The sequence below is a fragment of the Cimex lectularius genome, unplaced genomic scaffold, assembly GCF_000648675.2.
Source record: "Cimex lectularius strain Harlan isolate CLEC.00 unplaced genomic scaffold, Clec_2.1 scaffold55, whole genome shotgun sequence".
NCBI classification, from domain to species: Eukaryota; Metazoa; Arthropoda; class Insecta; order Hemiptera; family Cimicidae; genus Cimex; species Cimex lectularius.
This window is the reverse complement of record NW_019392647.1, coordinates 1,850,058-1,868,409: the sequence shown is the minus strand read 5'-3', so window position 1 is coordinate 1,868,409 and position 18,352 is coordinate 1,850,058. Positions and strand designations below refer to the sequence as shown.

Sequence of the window (18,352 nt, the reverse complement as noted above, 5' to 3'; positions counted from 1 at the left end):
GTCAGCTCACGTTTCGTGATGGAGGCCGGTTCTTGTTATGAGGCCCAGTTTATAATTAAATTCAGTCCGACTTGAAATGAATCTTTTAAGGTTTATTGGTTTGATCATCCAAGTTGAGCACGTTTCTTATATGTTGTGAATTTATGTCTCCTTGTTCGTCCCACGGTGCCCAGTTCATCAGATTCAATTTCAAAATAATCAACTAATTCAATTCAACTAGTCAAGTTAAGAGAAAACGAAACGTGAATTGGCAAGATTCAGACAAATTGCATTGTCTGGTTCAACGGTCTGTGAACCTTAAGGTCATGCCGGGGGAGGGGGTGAACAGTCGGCAAAAAAAAGTGAAATTTGGGCCCAGATAAATCCAAGACGATAATCTGCCTGATTTGAAAAAAAAAGCGGGCTTGTCATCGTGGATTTCAAAAAGGTACGAAGGGTCGGTGAAAGTTTCCAGTTTACCAAGAAGATATTTACGTGCTACGACAAAGAAAATTATTAGGATAAACTCTTAGGGAAACAGGACATTTTAAAGAAAATTAAGATTTTTTTTTCATTCATGAGGTTTTCCAAAACGGTAAACTAGAAATTTGGTCTTATATGTTAAGTGTTTTTAAGTATTTTGTGCTGAAAAAACACTACGATGATAAATAAAAAGAAAACAGCTGAGATTAATTTAAAAAAATATTAAATACAAAAATGTCTCCTAATTATTTCTGTTTTAATTGATTTTTAAAAAATATTACACTTCTATATCTCTTTCTTACATGATTCTATTTTTTATTTTAGTGGCCGGGTACCTTGGTATATTTTACAAAGAATTGTGTGAAAAGTATGAAAAGTTACTGTTAGTTGTTTTCTCCTGTCTCCATTTTTATATGCCTTTTATTTATTTATCTTTCAAATATTCAAATCACTGCAACTATAAATAATTCACTAATCAATCGATCAACCCCTCTCAGTATTGCCGGAAGTACCTCTGAGCGGAAGACGTTAATGATTCAAAAATAAACTGCAAATTTATCATCATGTAAGAATTGAGTGATTGATTTATGTATTATTCCTAGTCGCAGCCTTTTGAAAAATGGAAAGGGAGAAAGAGGTGTTCATAAGATAGTTATATTCATGGGTAGATAAATAGATAGATACATAGATTTATAGATTGATAGAGAGAGAGAGAGGGAAAACGAGAAGGGGTGTAAGAGAGAGAGAGAGAGAGAGAGAGAGAGAGAGGGAGAGAGAGAGTGAGAGAAAGTGAAGGGGAGAGAGAAAGAGCGATAGTCAGAGAGAATGAAAGATTAATTTATATTTTTTATAGTCCCCCTTCTCTTTCTCTCTCTCTCCCATTCTCTCTCTCTCACTCTCTCTCTCTCTTTCTCTTTCTCTCTCTCTCTCTCCCTTACATTTCCATTTCTCTTTCCCATTCTCTCTCCCCCTCTCTCCCCTTTCCATTTTTCTCGCCCATTCTCTCACTCTCTCTCTCTCTCACTCTCTCTCACTCTTTCTCTCTCTCGCCAACTTTCTTTGTTTAATTTAATTGATAACTATTTAATGGATTTGTTACGCACAATACTAAAAAAGTTAAACAAAATATTGTAATCCCAAAAAGTAAAACTAAAAAATGTAACATGTCGTAAATGGATATCTACTTTACATTTTGAGAAAGATTATTTAATTTTTTTTAATACATATATTGTATATTATAGAGTTATATCTATATATATATATATATATATATATATATATGTGTATATACAGTTATCTATCCATCCACCCATCCATCTATCTATCATATATCTATCTATCTATCTATCTATCTATCTATCTACCTATCCATCCATCCATCCATCTATCTATCATATATCTATCTATCCATCCACCCATCCATCTATCTATCATATATCTATCTATCTATCTATCTATCTATCTATCTACCTATCCATCCATCCATCCATCCATCTATCTATCATATATCTATCTATCCATCCACCCATCCATCTATCTATCATATATCTATCTATCTATCTATCTACCTATCCATCCATCCATCCATCTATCTATCATATATCTATCTATCCATCCACCCATCCATCTAACTATCATATATCTATCTGTCTATCTATCTCTATCCCTATCCATCTTTCTATGCATCATACGTCTATCCATCGCTTCTATCTATTTAGCTCTCTATCTATCTCTTTCCCTACGGCAAATCACTGTGACTATAAATAATACATAAATAAATGTATATCACCATCGCCTTCTCCGTCCAAAGTTTTTGATAGTCCATTATCATTTGCTTCCTAACCCTTCATCATCATAAAAACTAAATACAGATATAATAAATATACAGATTTAATAATGAACTAATAAATTAATTGATTATTCATCTTTCTAGTTCACCTACCAAAATCATTCACCCTCCTGCTGCTCTTAATCCCTCAATCAATCTTACTTTCTAGTTATCACCTATTTATTCCACTTATTTTCAATTCAAACTCTTTTTCTGGTTATTACTTAACACTTATACTTGTTTATCAATTAACTATTATTTCTCGTTATCAATCACTATTCCCCCTTACTTATAATTCGATAAGTTCACCTCTTAATCACTCATTATCTCTTTTTATTATTTAATTCCATTATTTAAAATTCAACGTATTATTAAATATTTAAATAAATATACCTATAGCGATGAGTATGCAGAGCTCGATATCAATTTCTATTTATTTTCCATTATTTATAGTTCACCCAGTACCCCTCTTAAAAATTCATTCTCACTTTTTGTTAATCAGTTTATGTCATAATTTTAAAATCAACTTGCATCATTTGGAACTATCGAATAAATATGGCTCGATCAATCAGTCTGCTCGATATTAATCAGTATTTTATTATAATCTCGATAGTTTATAAATCGTTTTGAATCCCTTTTAATTACGCTCAACCATCATTTCTAATCTCATTTTCTTCTTCGTTATCAATCACTTGTCTTTACTTACAGTTCTTTCAATATCCATCATTATCAGTCAACATATTTAGCTATCAAACTCTAGTTTCTCTCCTAATCATTGAATGATTGTACATTTTTATCAATCACAACCTATTTCTCATTATGAATCCCTTATTCTCCTTATGTATAGTTATTCAGTGTCCTTCGTAATTACTCAATTATTATACATTTTTATAAGTTAGTCTCTTATCCTCGCAACCAATCAGTTATTATCATCATTACCTCATATATCATTAAAAAGTTTCAGTAGTAATTACTCAATTATTAAATGTTTTTATCAATCAATCTCCATTCCTCGTCATCAATCTGTTATTCTCCTCATATATATATATATATATATACGTGTGTGTGTGTGTGTGTAATCATTATGTAGTGTCCCTCGTTATTACCCAATTATTAGATGTTTTAATCAGTCAGGCTTCCTTTCTCGTAATCAATCACTTATTCTTCTAATATCTAATTATTCCCACGTAATTACTCAATTGTCAATCATTTTTACCAATCAGTTTATTTTCCTCAAAATCAATCATTTATTCTTCTTACATATAATTATTCAGTGTCCCTCGTTATTATTCAATTTCGTATGAATCAGTCGCTTTTTTTTTTATCAAACTCCCGTGACTTTTCATTATTCTTATTCACCACTAATCAGTCTTTCTTGTTTTGCATCGATCTCTTCCTTTTAATCAAATGTGTGTGTGTGTGTGTGTGTGTGTGTGTGTGTGTGTGTGTGTGTGTGTGTGTGTGTGTGTGTGTGTGTGTGTGTGTGTGTGTGGGCGTGTGTGTGTGTGTGAGAGAGAGAGAGAGAGAGAGGGTGAGAACGTATGAGGGGCGGTATACATAACAAGATGTAACATACAAAAAATACTGTTTAAATGTAAAGGGTTTTGAAAATTAGATTTAAAAAACATCAATCTTTGTTATAAATTAACGTTTAATTAAAATATTATGATACAGTCTTGTAATAAATTTTTTTTTTGTAAGTTTGCATATGACTTCTTGGCTAAAAGAAATTAATTCAACTGAGAGCGACTCGACTCATCGACAAACTGGCCTTATCTATTTGAAATCCAGGAAGGATTTTTCTATTATCAAAATTTGTAAATAATAAAAACTATTGTCTACCATGTTTTTAAAAAACTTTCTAGATTTGCGAAAGTCCTGTCTAATTTTGAAAAAGTTTGCCAACCGTCAACGTAACGCTTATTTTACGCTTTTGGAGTAAGGAAAGGTGGGGACACTGCATAACACTTTAGCAAATCCATGATACTAAGCGCATAACCGGTACGCACTGCGTAGTTGTCTTTTTACCGTTCTATTCACAAATTGTCAAGATATTAGACATGATTTGAAAAATTATTTATTGCTTAATGGAATTTAGAAAATTTTAAAAAGTAAACCAAAGCAGCGAAGGCAGACCGAAAAGATCCGAAACGAGCAATCTACCATGTGTACCTTATCGTTTCAGATCGATCTACTGGTCTACTTATATTTACTGGTTTTGTCTGTGAGACAAGGTTCGTTCTTCAGAGGCTGCGTTATTTTGTCTACCTTGTTCTTTTGATAAGTATGTAAAAAAGACAAATTGTCGTCTTTTATATCGGAGTCGTTGATGGATATTGATGGACCAAGGAAACCAGGGAGTATATGTGGACTAGGATGACCAGGACGCTATCGAGCAACAGAGAGCATCAAATCGTTTCATCGAGTTGACTTGTTAGATAAGGTTCGATCCATTAATCAGTTCAGCCAAAATAGACGGATTAAGACAAACCTTTTTGATTGCCATTGACGTAAGGTTTAGGCAAGATAACCTATCATGTCACGCTGAAATCATTTTGACAGAGGAAAGTGATAAACAATTAAGAAAATGCCATTGAACTGTGGAAATCAGAAAATAACTTTGTGTTTTTCTTCGTTCGAGGGCTCGGGCCAATAATCATTAAGAACCTGTTTGTTTCCTTATTATTCATTACTAATTAATTATGTAAACTTTTACAGTTGTTCTGTTCGAACATGGAACAGTTGTGTCATAGGTCCTATGCTTAGTTAATGGCAGTCTCTAGAATTCCTTTTTTGAATTTAAGGGACAGAATTGTTTGCTTTTATTTTCCTTCTGAATATCAAATTAAAAAGATTCGTTTAATGGCCTTTGCTTTCGCAATCNGAGAGAGAGAGAGAGAGAGAGAGAGAGAGAGAGAGAGAGAGAGAGAGAGAGATGTAATTCGGTCGTTATCTGAATCCAGCAAACCAAAAATCGTAGATAACAACCATATTATAGGTTCATCTTAGCTTGCTTATTTTTACATGTTTATTATATAATTTTTTTTTTACACTGTGATTCGTTGGTTCCAATTTGTCTTGAGATAGGAATAATAATGCCAAATAATTTCGTCCAATTTAGGAAAAAGAGATGTTTGTACCTCAGCCCGGTTAACTGCAAATTGTTTCATTTATCGTCTGATGGTACCGCGTACTTTTTTCTATAACAGTACTGCAACAACTGAGCAATAACTAGAGTGCACTTTATCCACTATTCCCCTTAGCGATTTACGCCAATTTTTTGTAATGTCAGGCTCGTTCAGGCCTGGCTGACCCAGATGGCCGGCTCTCCGTGGAGCTGACCCGTTATGGCCACTCATAAACCCGTCTGGCCCAGATTTTTCGCCTTTTTCGTCAGCAACGGTCGTCTCAGCGGCTCAGACGATAATTGATCCCTCATCACGCATGGTAAAATCTCGAATACCGAAAAACAGCCCGACTTTAAACGCCGCTTTTGTGAAAACCCTTCTAATTAAGCATTTATATCGTTTAAACTAAATATTCATTTTTATTAGCGTATAGGGAGAGAAACACATTTCGTAAATATAGTGAAAACTAACGGTAAAAGTGCACCGACAGAAGTGTTCCTACATAGTATCTTCCTCTAATTACCATTATTTAAGGACCTGGTATCGCAAAGGTCATGACTACCCTTCATTGATTGATGATTCTTGTCGCAATCGCCTGTCGCAAAACATTGACAATTTAGCAGTATTTCATGATTGTAAGTAAATTTGCTATGTTCTCCTTAAGTGATGATTAGTTGGAATTTCATTGCACGTGGTTCACATGGTGGCGAGATCATGTTATTGGTTGTTTTCTAATCCCCGATCCTTAATGAGACCAAAACTTCTTCATAATGCCTTCTTGAGCTACAATGAACTTCTACTGTTTTTTGTTTCAAAAAAATTATTTCTTTGCACACCAAGTCATACTTCTTCTTATTATGGGAAAGATTTTAATTAAACAACCATGATTACCTTCTCTGGTCGTTCAATGATCAATCGGTTAACTTCTTGAGCTGATTGCGAATCCATTGCCTGCTGTGGCTGTATATCCAGGATTCCTCTTTGAAACAAATTACTTATGGACATGATAACAATTATTGAAAACGGCAAACTGTAATTAATTGATATACGATGCTAAGGGAACAGTTTTTTGTAGATGACATCATCTCAAGAACATTGTTGTTCTTGGAACCATAAGGTCATGTTTAGCTTGTCAACTGCTAGACATTAATCATATTACTGGGTCCGTAGATTTTCGCTAGGTATCAGCTGGACGGATACAGTGATATTTGTTAATAGGTTTTCAGAAGTTACAAACCAGTAGTTTAGTCTTGAATAATATTGATCTACCGCACGCTGTGTCATCTGGCCATCTTTGGATCTACTCTCAAACACAAATGAAAGGAAAAAAAGAAGAAATTGTTTTAACAGATCAAACCAGCAGAACAAATAGGCAGACCTAAATGATCAGGAATGACTAAACCAAAAAAATCAGTGTTTCGTGCTTCATGTTTTTTTAGTTGGTGGTAAATCTGTAGTTTTGGGTTGGATAATTGTAGTCTGCCCATCCTCACTGGTTCCTCTGGCCACCTTCAGACTCACACCCGACGCTTAAGGCAGGAACATATAGAAAAAAGTGTACTGTTTTTTTGTAGATTTTCGAGCTGCATTTGATTCGCCAGATAGAAATCTTTTATTTTATAAACTGCACATGATAGGGTTATCGAATAAATTTATAAATGTTTTAAAAAGTCTGTACGAGGAAACTGAATCTGCTGTGTGGATGAAGGAGGGAATTTCCAATACCTTTAAGACAAACATAGGGCTAAAGCAAGGTTGTTTACTATCTCCACTTTTATTTTCGTTATATATCGATGATCTATGTGATTTTGTAGGCGGTGGATTGCATATTGGGTTGAATGTTCGTTGTTTGCTCTATGCAGATGACATTGTATTATTAGCAAAGGAGCCCAGTACACTGCAGAAAATAATGGTATTCCGCAGAGGGGGTAGGCTTGGGAGAAAAGAGGTTTGGAACTATGCTGGACAAAATATTGAGATTGTAAACTATTATAAATATCTGGGTATATATCTCACGCCGCAGCTTGCTATGGAAAGACATCTTAAAGAAAAATTAAATGTAGCCAAATTTGGTATTAATACTACTGGGAAGTCTCTCTTGTCGAATAGTGATGTTCCCATTTCGGCAAAATATAATGTATTTAACTCTGTTTCCAAGGCGGGAATGTTATATGGTGCTCAGGTTTGGGACCATAAATGGTATGACAGTATGGAAAAATTGAATAAATATTTTGTCAAAAGGTTCTTTTCCTTAAGAAAGGATACACTGGATTATGTCTTATATTTGGAGACATTGTTTTTCAACACATTAAGCCTGCATCTGACATACATCCAAAAAGTTTTATCATTGTCTTCTACTAGACTTCCTCGAATTTTGGCCTCGAAAATACTAGACAAAAAAATATTTTGTGCAAAAGAATTTGACAATTTGTGTATACAACACGGTTTAACCCCCTTGAGTTACTCTGACGTAAATAAAAATAATGTGAAAAGCTTGGTAGATGTTTTGAGAACTGATTTTAAAAATAAATTAAAATTTTAATTAAATTAAAACACAACGGTCTGTCTTTCATGGCTTATACAAAGAACTGAATCTAGAATTAGGAGAAAATCACCATTATTTAAATAAAAATTATAACTTGAAAATGATAAGTGTGATAATGAAAGCAAGAGGTACTCGGTCCACAGAAATGAGTAAGCGTATCGTTGTGCTTTGTGTAATTTAAGTGTGTATGAGGATGGGTTCCATTTTTTGGCGGTGTGCCCTATATTGAAGGAATACAGACTTAGGTGGTTTGGCAAATTGTTTTTAGAAAAAAATGAAGTAATCTCATTTTTGAATTGGCAGAACTGGCACAGTCTCTACAATTATGTTTTGTACTCTCTAAAATACAGAGCGTTTCTAGTCGATAATTTCAATTATTAATAAAGTATTGTGTAAATTATAACTATTTGTATTTGTATTGTTAGTATTAGTATTCGTATTATTAACATTATTAATATTATTCTGTTTTTCTTTTGGCAACTCGACAGACAGCCTGTGGGCTATTGTCTAGGATGTTTTGTACTGAATATTTTCTGTAAAATAATTTTTATTGCAAATAAACATCATTATCTATGTGTAGAGATTAGTGACCGTTAATCGATAGTTATTCAGATATCGTGAGATGCGGTCGGGTGTGATGTAGGTTTCAGAAAAACATTTTCTTTATCGTGCCAACGTTTCGATCTTTTATTGAGATCATCTTCAGGAGTGCCTCTCAACACGACACACAAGGATGGCACAATTACACAGAAGACAAACACTTTGAGCCCTGAAGATGATCTCAATAAAAGATCGAAACGTTGGCACGATAAAGAAAATGTTTTTCTGAAACCTACATCACACCCGACCGCATCTCACGATATCTGAATAACTATCATTATCTATCTATCTATCTATAGAAATAATCAGTAACTGCCAAAGTATAGTGATCAGTGATATTTAGTTCTTGGGTCTACGTGGAGCTATATGTTGTGATATGTATAATAGTAAGAGAGGGAGAGAGAGAGATTTGCAGATTGATAAATAGAAAAATATAGAGAGATAGTGCATTGACTTTTACGCCATTTTAGCACACTGTAACTTTGTGAACTGTACTTGAGTACCTTGAAATGAAAAGTATCTTATAATAGTGTAATTATCAAACTTTCTTTCGTCTCTTTCATATTCAAGGAACATCACTTGAAATTATATAATGTTGCTTGTTAATAACATCACGGCCGCCAATCCGATCCGTATGCTTGTCAGTTCGAAGCTCCTCGGAATCCTAGCAGGTTGTAATTCGAAAAAGCGGTCTTGGATAATGATCGGGCCTCGAGGAGTGCTTTCAAACAGCTTACTTTCATAATGAGCGGCCCGACGGCAAATTCGTGAGGAAAACGGCCGATTTTCCCCCATCGGAAAACCGGGTTAAACAGATTGGACCATTTACGTGTTAGGATTACAAGGGATAATCGACGCTATGGTGTACCAGGAGCAGACGACGGGGCGCGATACTGTTAACCCGTTCTGCCCCACTCGTCTGCTTAATCAAATTAACTATTTGAGACGCACGTACGTTGTTTAATTTAATCTCAATTTCAAAAGCCTATTTCATAAAGGAAAAAGTAGGAAAAGCGTACCGAAGCACAATTCTGGAACATCCATCAACTTCATTCATATTAATCATTCTTTCTAAGTTCTTGGTTGAGATAAAAAAGTCAGTGTCACGAGCGGAATTCGAACCCACGACCTTCGGCTTAATACGCCGCTGCTCTACCTTTTGAGCTATCGTGACTTCGATCCCCTCGGGCACAAACTCACCATCTCAACCTACAACAGTTAGAACTTTCCCTCTTTTTGCCATTTTAAATTAATTGATTGGAAGAACTAACTTGGTCAATTAACTACGAAAACGTAAATGAATTCATTCATAATTTTATGTTTACACTTTAACATTTGATTTAAACATACCAATACGAATCGATTTATTACTGACCTAGCAATAAACACAATAGATTACAAGATAAACAAACATCCTTAAAGAAAAATACATACATAAAAAGAAATACATTCATTCCCCCGTGTCTCTTTTCAATTTCTTCTTTCTTTGGCAAAATAACAATGCTCATCCTCCCAACTATGTAAATAATAACAGTAAATAACTTAAGAACAAGTGGTTTGACCTGTGAATGGTTAATCTTGAACCTATCCCATTAGTTTAGTCATTCTTAATAATTTTGGTTTGTTAAAAAAATTTCAACTCTGCCGTATGAGAATTGTTGTGTGTCGGTCTGAAGTTGGAGAGATGAACCATCAAACTGTGGCAAACCAAAATTATCCAAGCCAAAACTACAAGTCTACCACTAACTATAAAGAAATATCCCTGATCTCTTTAGTCTGGCCGTTCCGGTTCATTTTGGTCTACCTATGCTCGCTGGTTTGTCTGTTAGTACTATTTTAACTTTTTCTCTATCGTAAGTTTGTGTGTACTTCTTAAGATGGCCAGAAGGACGTCTGAGCGGTCGACGAAAATGATTCAAAACTAAACTGCAAATTTATCATCACATAAGGATTGAGTGATTGATTTATGTATTATTCCTAGTCGCAGCCTTTTGAAAAATGGAAAGGGTGAAAGATGTGTACATAAGTTATATTGATGTATAGATAAATAGATAGATATATAGATTTATAGATTGATAGATAGATAGTTAGAGAGAGAACGAGAAGGAAGAGAGAGAGAGAGAGAGAGAGAGAGAGAGAGGGAGGAAGGGAGGGAGGGAGAGAGACAGAGAGAGAGAGAGGGAGAGAGAGAGAGAGAGAGAAAGAGAAGGGGTGAGAGAGTGAGAGAGAGAGAGAAAGGGAGAGAGAGAGAAAGAGAGAGAAAGGGAGAGAGAGAAAGAGAGAGAGAGAGAGAAATAAAGAGAGAGACAGATAAAGAGAAGGGGAGAGAGAGTGAGAGAGAGAGAGAATGGGTGAGAGAGAAAGAGAAGGGGAGAGAAATAGAACGATAGTGAGAGAGAATGAAAGATTAATTTATATTTTTTATAGTCCCCCTTCTCTTTCTCTCCCTCTTATTTCCATTTCTCTTTCCCATTCTCTCTCTCCGCTTTCCATTTCTCTCGCCCATTCTCTCTCTCTCCATATCATTCTCACTCAGTCACTCTCTCTGTCTCTCTCTGTCTCTCTCTCTCTGTCTCTCTCTGTCTCTCTCTCTCTCTTTCTTTCTTTTTTCGCTCTCTTTACTTTTTCTCGCTCTTTCTCTCCCTTATATAAATCACTACAATTATAAGTAATTATTTACTTTTAATATAAATATAAATCCCTCTCGTACTACCTTTCTTTTCTCTCTCACGCCCTTTTTTTCTCATTTTTTAGGTAAAACCGATAAAACATTATTGACTTATTTTGTTTATCATGTATGAGCGAAGCAATCGTTTAATTGAGTTATAGGTTCCGCTTGGGAGGAAAATAATTTCATTAATGATTTTATTGTTACCTCCGCCGTCCGTATTTTGGCTTCTGAGCTTGTTTTTATTATATTGAGTGGTGCCGGAAGATAGAAACGGTCGAATTATAATAATGTAAAGAAGCCTTCAGACCGTTGCGACTCATTCAAGAAGTAACGGTACCCTGTGAGAAGAGACATAGCGCCAGAGCCGAGAGGATTGTCGCAATTTGTACGAAATGAAAAGGTGTAGGATGAAAATGGACTATTTGCTCACCATTGTAACAAAATAGATAGTCATGTTTTTTGTCCTTTTTAATTTGAATATGCGATGAACTTGCGGCTTTTACATTTAAGCTCGAAACGGGTTTACACGTTCGGATGGGACCGAGATTTATCGGCCAGCTCAACCATAACCGTTTCCTTTTCGCGGTGGATTTGGGTCACCTTGATTCAACGCGTAGGAGAGATCCAGGTAGAAAAATTTCAACCTGTTCCCTGAACGTTCAACCTGCGGATGAACACGTGTTTACACAACGAAATTTATTCAAACCTGATTTTTTTATTGCATTAAAAATTCAACTTCTGGGATATTTATCAGACTTATAAGTGTATTGAGGTTACAAAGGGAATGAATCTGTCTTTTAGAATAAATGTTTAACCCTGTTAAAACATAGAAAAGCTGTATTTGCATATAGAATGGAATTGTGTGTTCTTGCGTTTACAGTTAGGCCTTTTACTTAGAGACTTTCTTCGACCTTTCAAACGGCTCGCCCCACTGAGCGAGCTTTGGAAGACAGACGAATTGATTGATATTGATACGTCGATGATTGATGAACTTCGGGTTTGAAGTTTAGGGAGTAATGCACTGCAATTAGCGTCAAACCTCAATTCAACAAACGCCTGCCGATTCTATTGTTTTTCTCCGGACGGTTCGTGACCGTCGGTAAGGCAAACACGGTCTGCGGTCTACGTCTTCCTCTTCCTGTGGACCGCAGGAGCAACGGAAAAAACGTTCCGTTCCATATTTTTTTCTATTAGGTGGATCCTGTGAATGTTACGGTATTCTTAAGAGAGATTTTTAAACCACAAGATCTTTTTTTGGAAGGGCGTCGTGGAGACGTAATAAACAGTGGTTTTTCCTGTTCCCAGCCACAAATATGGAATTGTCAACCTAAAACTGACATAAAATCTTTTTTTATTTCTAAATATATCTTATTTCTAAATAAATATTATTATAAAACTTTTCTTTTACAGATGGTGACGAAAGCTGCATGGGCACTCTACAGGCTGATTTTCTGCGTAGCCGTCTGCAGTGCTGCCACGAGTTTCGGTGAGTGTCGAAACCCTCCGCTGAATATAATCACTCTTAGCGCTAAACATAATTAACAAATAGTTTTATTATATTCCCGTTACGCAATCCTAGCTTCATCCCATAGTCATCAGGAGTTAATGAAACTGTGAGAAGCTTTCTGAGATTGATAACGGTCAATGTCCTATCCTTGTGAGAAAAACAGCCGTGTGCAACCGAAACGGTTAATAGGCCGTTTGAATGTGAGAGTATGCAGCAAAGAAACGGAATAAAGTATAATCCGCCTTTTGATAGCCTCGTGATGGAGAATATAAAAGATTTACGGCCTATGGAATCTAACGTTTTCCCAATCACGGAATAAATATTGGCACAGTTAGTCGTTCTCTTTCTTTTCTTTTTAATTACTAGGACGCCATTTACTCCTGTTCCTTCAGTTTAGTTTAGACTATTGTTTCAGATTTGTAGACGAAACGTAATCAGGTCGGAACAAGAACGAACGGAGAATTGACGACAATCCAATGGGAGAAAATAGTGCAAAATGATAAGTTTCTTATTTATAAAAATGTAAGGTGATATTAATTAACATAGTTGTACAGTTAATTGTCAACACAATATTATCATCTTTTACTAGAATACAAATACCTTCAAAGTAGCAGTTTATTTATAGCAGTTAGCAGATAGATAACATGCTTTATTTACATTAAAAAGGAGCATTATATATTATACAATACTTAAATCATTTTATAGCATGGATGGTTATCCGTCTGCCGGAAGTTGGCTGTTCCAAAAGCAACCCGGAACGCGTTTTATACCCTAGATACAGGATACCTCTGTCAGCATGGGACACTGGGCCGCAAAATGAAAGATATCTTCCCTCTTAGGTTATAGAACGCACACAAAAAATTTCCGTCGTCTTCCTTCCATGGCACAGCAGTGAGGAATACTTGCTCGCATCTAAGTTTAAGTAGCCATCGAAGTGTCGGGAGTTTCATAGAACTACTATCTGGAACGTTTAAGTCAAAAGTTGACTTAAGTCTACGGCCTTAAAAAGAAGATACCTGTTTGAGCACAGAACTCGATGCTCACACAGTCACGATGTTGATCACCTAGCCTGCACAAAAGTTCCCCGGGATAATTGGGCCAACTCGAGAGGTTTTCTAAACAAAAAGAACCATATTGAAAAACTAATGTATGCCATTGACGAAACCAAGAACCATTAGATTTAATAACCTCGAGAGCAGTAATTTTGGAGATTCTAGCAACAGGGCCATTGAGTACCCGTAAACAAATAAAGGCAAGGTAAGCGTAAAAAGGAAAATTGTATCCACTGCCGTCTCAATACAAAGAATGTAGTTTGGAGTGGAGTTAAGCAATGAGAAGATCTTCCTAATAAAAAAACGTACTCTTTCAATCTCTACATAACGCTGGAACCCCCACGACTGGCCTGCATAACGTAAAATAGAACGGCACACTGTATTAAATACCTTGTATTTGGGAAAAACAGGGATTAGCTTCTGGGCCAAAAAGTCACACTATGTTCTATTCAAAGCAACCTTCGCCACTGAAGCTTTGATTTTTAGATGAGGGGTAAAAGAGAGATCTGGGAGTAAGGACAACAGCAGTTAGTAATTGTACGCTTTCCTTTGAGATTAATACTGCAGAGGGTCTTCGGGGCGTTTTCTTTCAAACATTCTCACGTTGCGTATTGGAGATCTATTTCCTCTTGAGCATGTTGCGGTGGTTTATCATTACAATGTGGAGCATTTCATATAAAAACTTAATGTTAGGACTAGGAAAATAAATGGTCACTAGATTCCGGAGGCCGGGAGCAGATGATTGCCAGGAGGAAGGAGAAACAAAGGACATATCCTCTGGAGGTGCGAAGGTTGCAGGCTGAGATTCCCACTCCTGGGAAAGGAAAAGCCTACAAGAGAATCCTTGAGAAAACTTCTTGATTTGACAAAATATCTGCAGCTTTAACGAAGAGCTCTAGATAGTAATGGAGATTGCACAATAGAACAATATTGGTCACAGTGCGTAAGGTCGTCAAGAGGCTGACACTTTTTAACCATAACCTTAACCTTCTTAACCTCTTTAATTAGTATGTAGTAGATAGATCAATCGTAAGACTTTGTTTGTTTGATTTTTTTATTAGATTATGTCTACTCTCTACAAAAGATATGATGAGAGTTTTTGAATACTGCCAAGTTCAATGGGTGATCTGCTGCTCAAGAGGTGTTCGTTTCATCATTTTTTTATTACAATTTCATATGTACATGTTTACATACAGTACATGACCAACAGAGGTTACCTGTATTATGTATATTGACGGACTGAGGGAGTGTGAATTGTGGTAAATTTGAACATCACGAGTTTCAACATGCGTGGCCAATAATATCCATCCAAAAAAACAGTGGGCCTAGTATGCTCTCTTGGGGCACTCTTATTTTTTTTAGGAACGAAGCCATCAATAGCCACTATAGACTTCCGAAAATTTATGAGCCTGTCCGATTGAGTAGCAAACCACTTAAATAATATACCTCCAACTTTCTGATGAGTATATCATGACGAACCGCGTGAAAGATTTAGATAAATCTAGGAATATTCCGACTGCATGGTCTCCCTCGCCCAAAGAAAGATTCAGTGTCATGAACTTCTTGAAGTTCTTCGCACAGCAAATTGTTTCGAAGTAAACACAAACTGAACAATTGACAATATCAGATTTAATAAGAGTTTTTATAAATATTCTTATTTGCATAAACTTTATTGTTTTCTCAACGCATCATGCACCAAACATACCGCCCACCTAAAACCTACTAAGATTTAGTATAAATTTTCCTGGACGCCTATTTTGTGAAATTGGTACAAGACTGTTTTATTATAAAAACATTCTTCCTATTATTAAATAATTTCTCATAGAAGCACATCATTCCGATACAAATCGACAAGCTAGATCTGTTGAGAATAATTTTATTCTCTTCTTAATAGAAATTACGGCAAAATACAAAAAAAATATTACATGTCGAATAGGGTCAAAAGCTTTGGATATATCCAGTACTAGTCCAACTATCTTCCTCATCCAAAGAAGAGTGCCAGTGGCAACTCCTTGAGAAATTTTTCTAAGCAAATAATTTCCAGTGAAGGCAGATTATTCCGACCTGACGAATCTGGTTGAGTTGCTGTTGAAGAATAATTTTATCCTATTTTGATGGATTATATGATTATCGCAACTTTGATATGGCTTTGTAACCTATTTTTTCTATAATTTTCAATGGTATTATCACAAATTTTTAAATAATTCTATATCTAAGTGTTCTTCCTATATCCAAATGTAATTTCTCCAATAAAATTTAGTAGTAGGACAGAATTAAGGAAAGGCTTAACCATAAATTATACCAGGAGGCGGCGGAGGCCGCAACGATTGAGGCGTTGACACGACTCTCATCACTGTAAGGTAAAGGTCCCGGGTTCGAATCCAGCTGCCCTGCATTCGAACCCGACATACTGACAAATGGGCTTTTTTTTCAAAAGCATCCGCACCCTCAGGGTTTATATGACCATTGCTGTTGCAAACCCTCGTAAAAAAACATACCGCCCACCTAAAATCTGCCAGAATTAAATTTAAATCTTTCTTGACGCCTGTATTAGTAAAGTCACGCAAAGCAGTTTTATTATTTTTAAAAAAATCCCACGTAAAGCAATTTTCACGAAGGCCCAATGTAACTCAAGCAGACAGAACTGTTGAATAATAAATTTATTAACCTAAATAATATCAAAATTTTGATTTCCCTAGATGAGGATATTAGGAAATAAATACATTTTTTTTTTAATGTTTGGTAAATAACTTTTCATGTAGGCAGTTCATATCAATTATCTCAAGAGAAAGATCTGTTGAAAAATAATTTTATTCTCTATTTAATTAAAAATCTATTTTTTCTTTAGAGTTTTTATAGTTTTCTAAAACTTTATGACAAATTTTTAAATGTTTCCATAAGTGGGTTTCCCTAGATCCAAAAGTAGTTTCATATTACAAATCAAATTTAGTAGAGAATTTAGAGCATTAAGCAATGGCTTAACAATAAAAAATAACAAAGGTAATAACATTCTTTATCAACAAGCCTATTTATATAAACGGATCAAGGGATTAACGCGTCACGCACCAAACATACCGCCCACCTAAAATCTACCAAAATTAAATTTAAACCTTTTTTGATGCCTATAAAGGATGCAAGACAATTGTAATATTTGAAAGAAAATTTCCCTATTAAAGCAATTTTCATGAAGGCACATCCCGATGTAATTCAAGCACAAGAGCTAAAAAATAATTTTATTCTTTCTTTAATTGACATTTCAAACTATTTCTTGTTGTGGCTTTCTGTAGATTTCGAGAAGGTGATCACAATTTTCTAAGTATTACCATAACCAAGTGTGCTTATCCAAATCCAAAAGTAATTTGGTATTACAAATAAAATTTAGTAGTAAAGCAGTAAGCAGTAACCATAACAATAAATTATAACAAAGGGAATAAAAAGTTTTATTAATATTCTATTTATACAAACTGATCAATGACTCAACGCGTCTCGTACCAAACATACCGCCCACCTAAAATCTACCAGAATTACATTAAAAAGTTTCTTGACACGTGTTAGGAGAGGGATATAAGAGATATTATTTTTTTTAAAAATCTTTGTTTTTCTTCTATTTCTTGGCAAGTAGTTCGTTGGATAAATGTTTGTGTAACTTGTTTTTTCTTCCTGTTCTTTTATTGTCATTATATAGAAGTTTTAAAGACTTATTTCTTTTTTTTTGGGAAAAAACCATGTCACTGTAAAAAAAATGGTTTTGTGAATTGTAGAATTTCTACCTCGTAATCTTATCTGAAAAGATTAACAGTCCTAGACATGTCAGTATGCCCGTTGGTCAAAAGGTATCGGCAAAAGATTTATTAGATGGGTGGACCGGAGAAATCCGAATTAACAATTCGATACGGGGGTCAGGTGTAAACCATTTGTTTCTTTCTGTTCTGTTTTGCATACTCTGATGCCATTTCTCAAGCTGATCCAATAAATCTGCCGTACATGACCTGCACCATTATCTACGTCATGTACGAAGAATGCAGCCTGAAAATCGCCCTAGAGGCTATGTTTTTTTCGCACTATAGGGCACGGAAAGTGCGTTCGGGTCAGCGAATGCCCACGAAAGGTAAAAGGTTAAAAATCCTGTTAACTTTTATAACAGGCCTTAGGCGCTCACATTCTCTTTTAATAAGTTCTTTATAAAAGTTTTGTTTTAAGTTCGTCTATTGTTCATTGGCTTTTCCAATGATCAAAATATTTCCAAATAAATCGTTGCTCTTTAAGTTTAAGTTCTCTTCCTTTTCTCCTATTGTAAAAGTTTTCTTTCGTTCCGGTTTCCAATCCATCATGGAGATGTCCAGATATGAATGAAAGGGGCGACAAGGCGTCACTCGAGCGTTCCGGCCGCGTAATGCTAATGAGATGCAAAGCCGTTCTCGTCCCACGACTAATGAACGAAGACGACGACCAGGAAGAGAACAGCCATCGGGTAATTATAGTCTGTTTTTGTCCTCCGGGATCGAGTCCACCCGAGCGGAACGACGGCTAACGATCTACAAGAAACGGGAACGCCGCTA

The 18,352-nt window shown here is 35.5% G+C and overlaps 1 protein-coding gene across 1 annotated transcript in view; it reads left to right on the top strand.

The window, feature by feature from the left end:
• The window catches only part of LOC106668166, an 80,793-nt gene that overhangs the window by 36,923 nt on the left and 25,518 nt on the right, over window positions 1–18,352 (top strand). Inside the window, exon 2 of the mRNA XM_014396678.2 lies at window positions 12,645–12,720. Within this exon, the coding sequence (XP_014252164.1) occupies window positions 12,645–12,720 (76 nt within the window). The remainder of the gene's footprint in view (window positions 1–12,644; window positions 12,721–18,352) is intronic.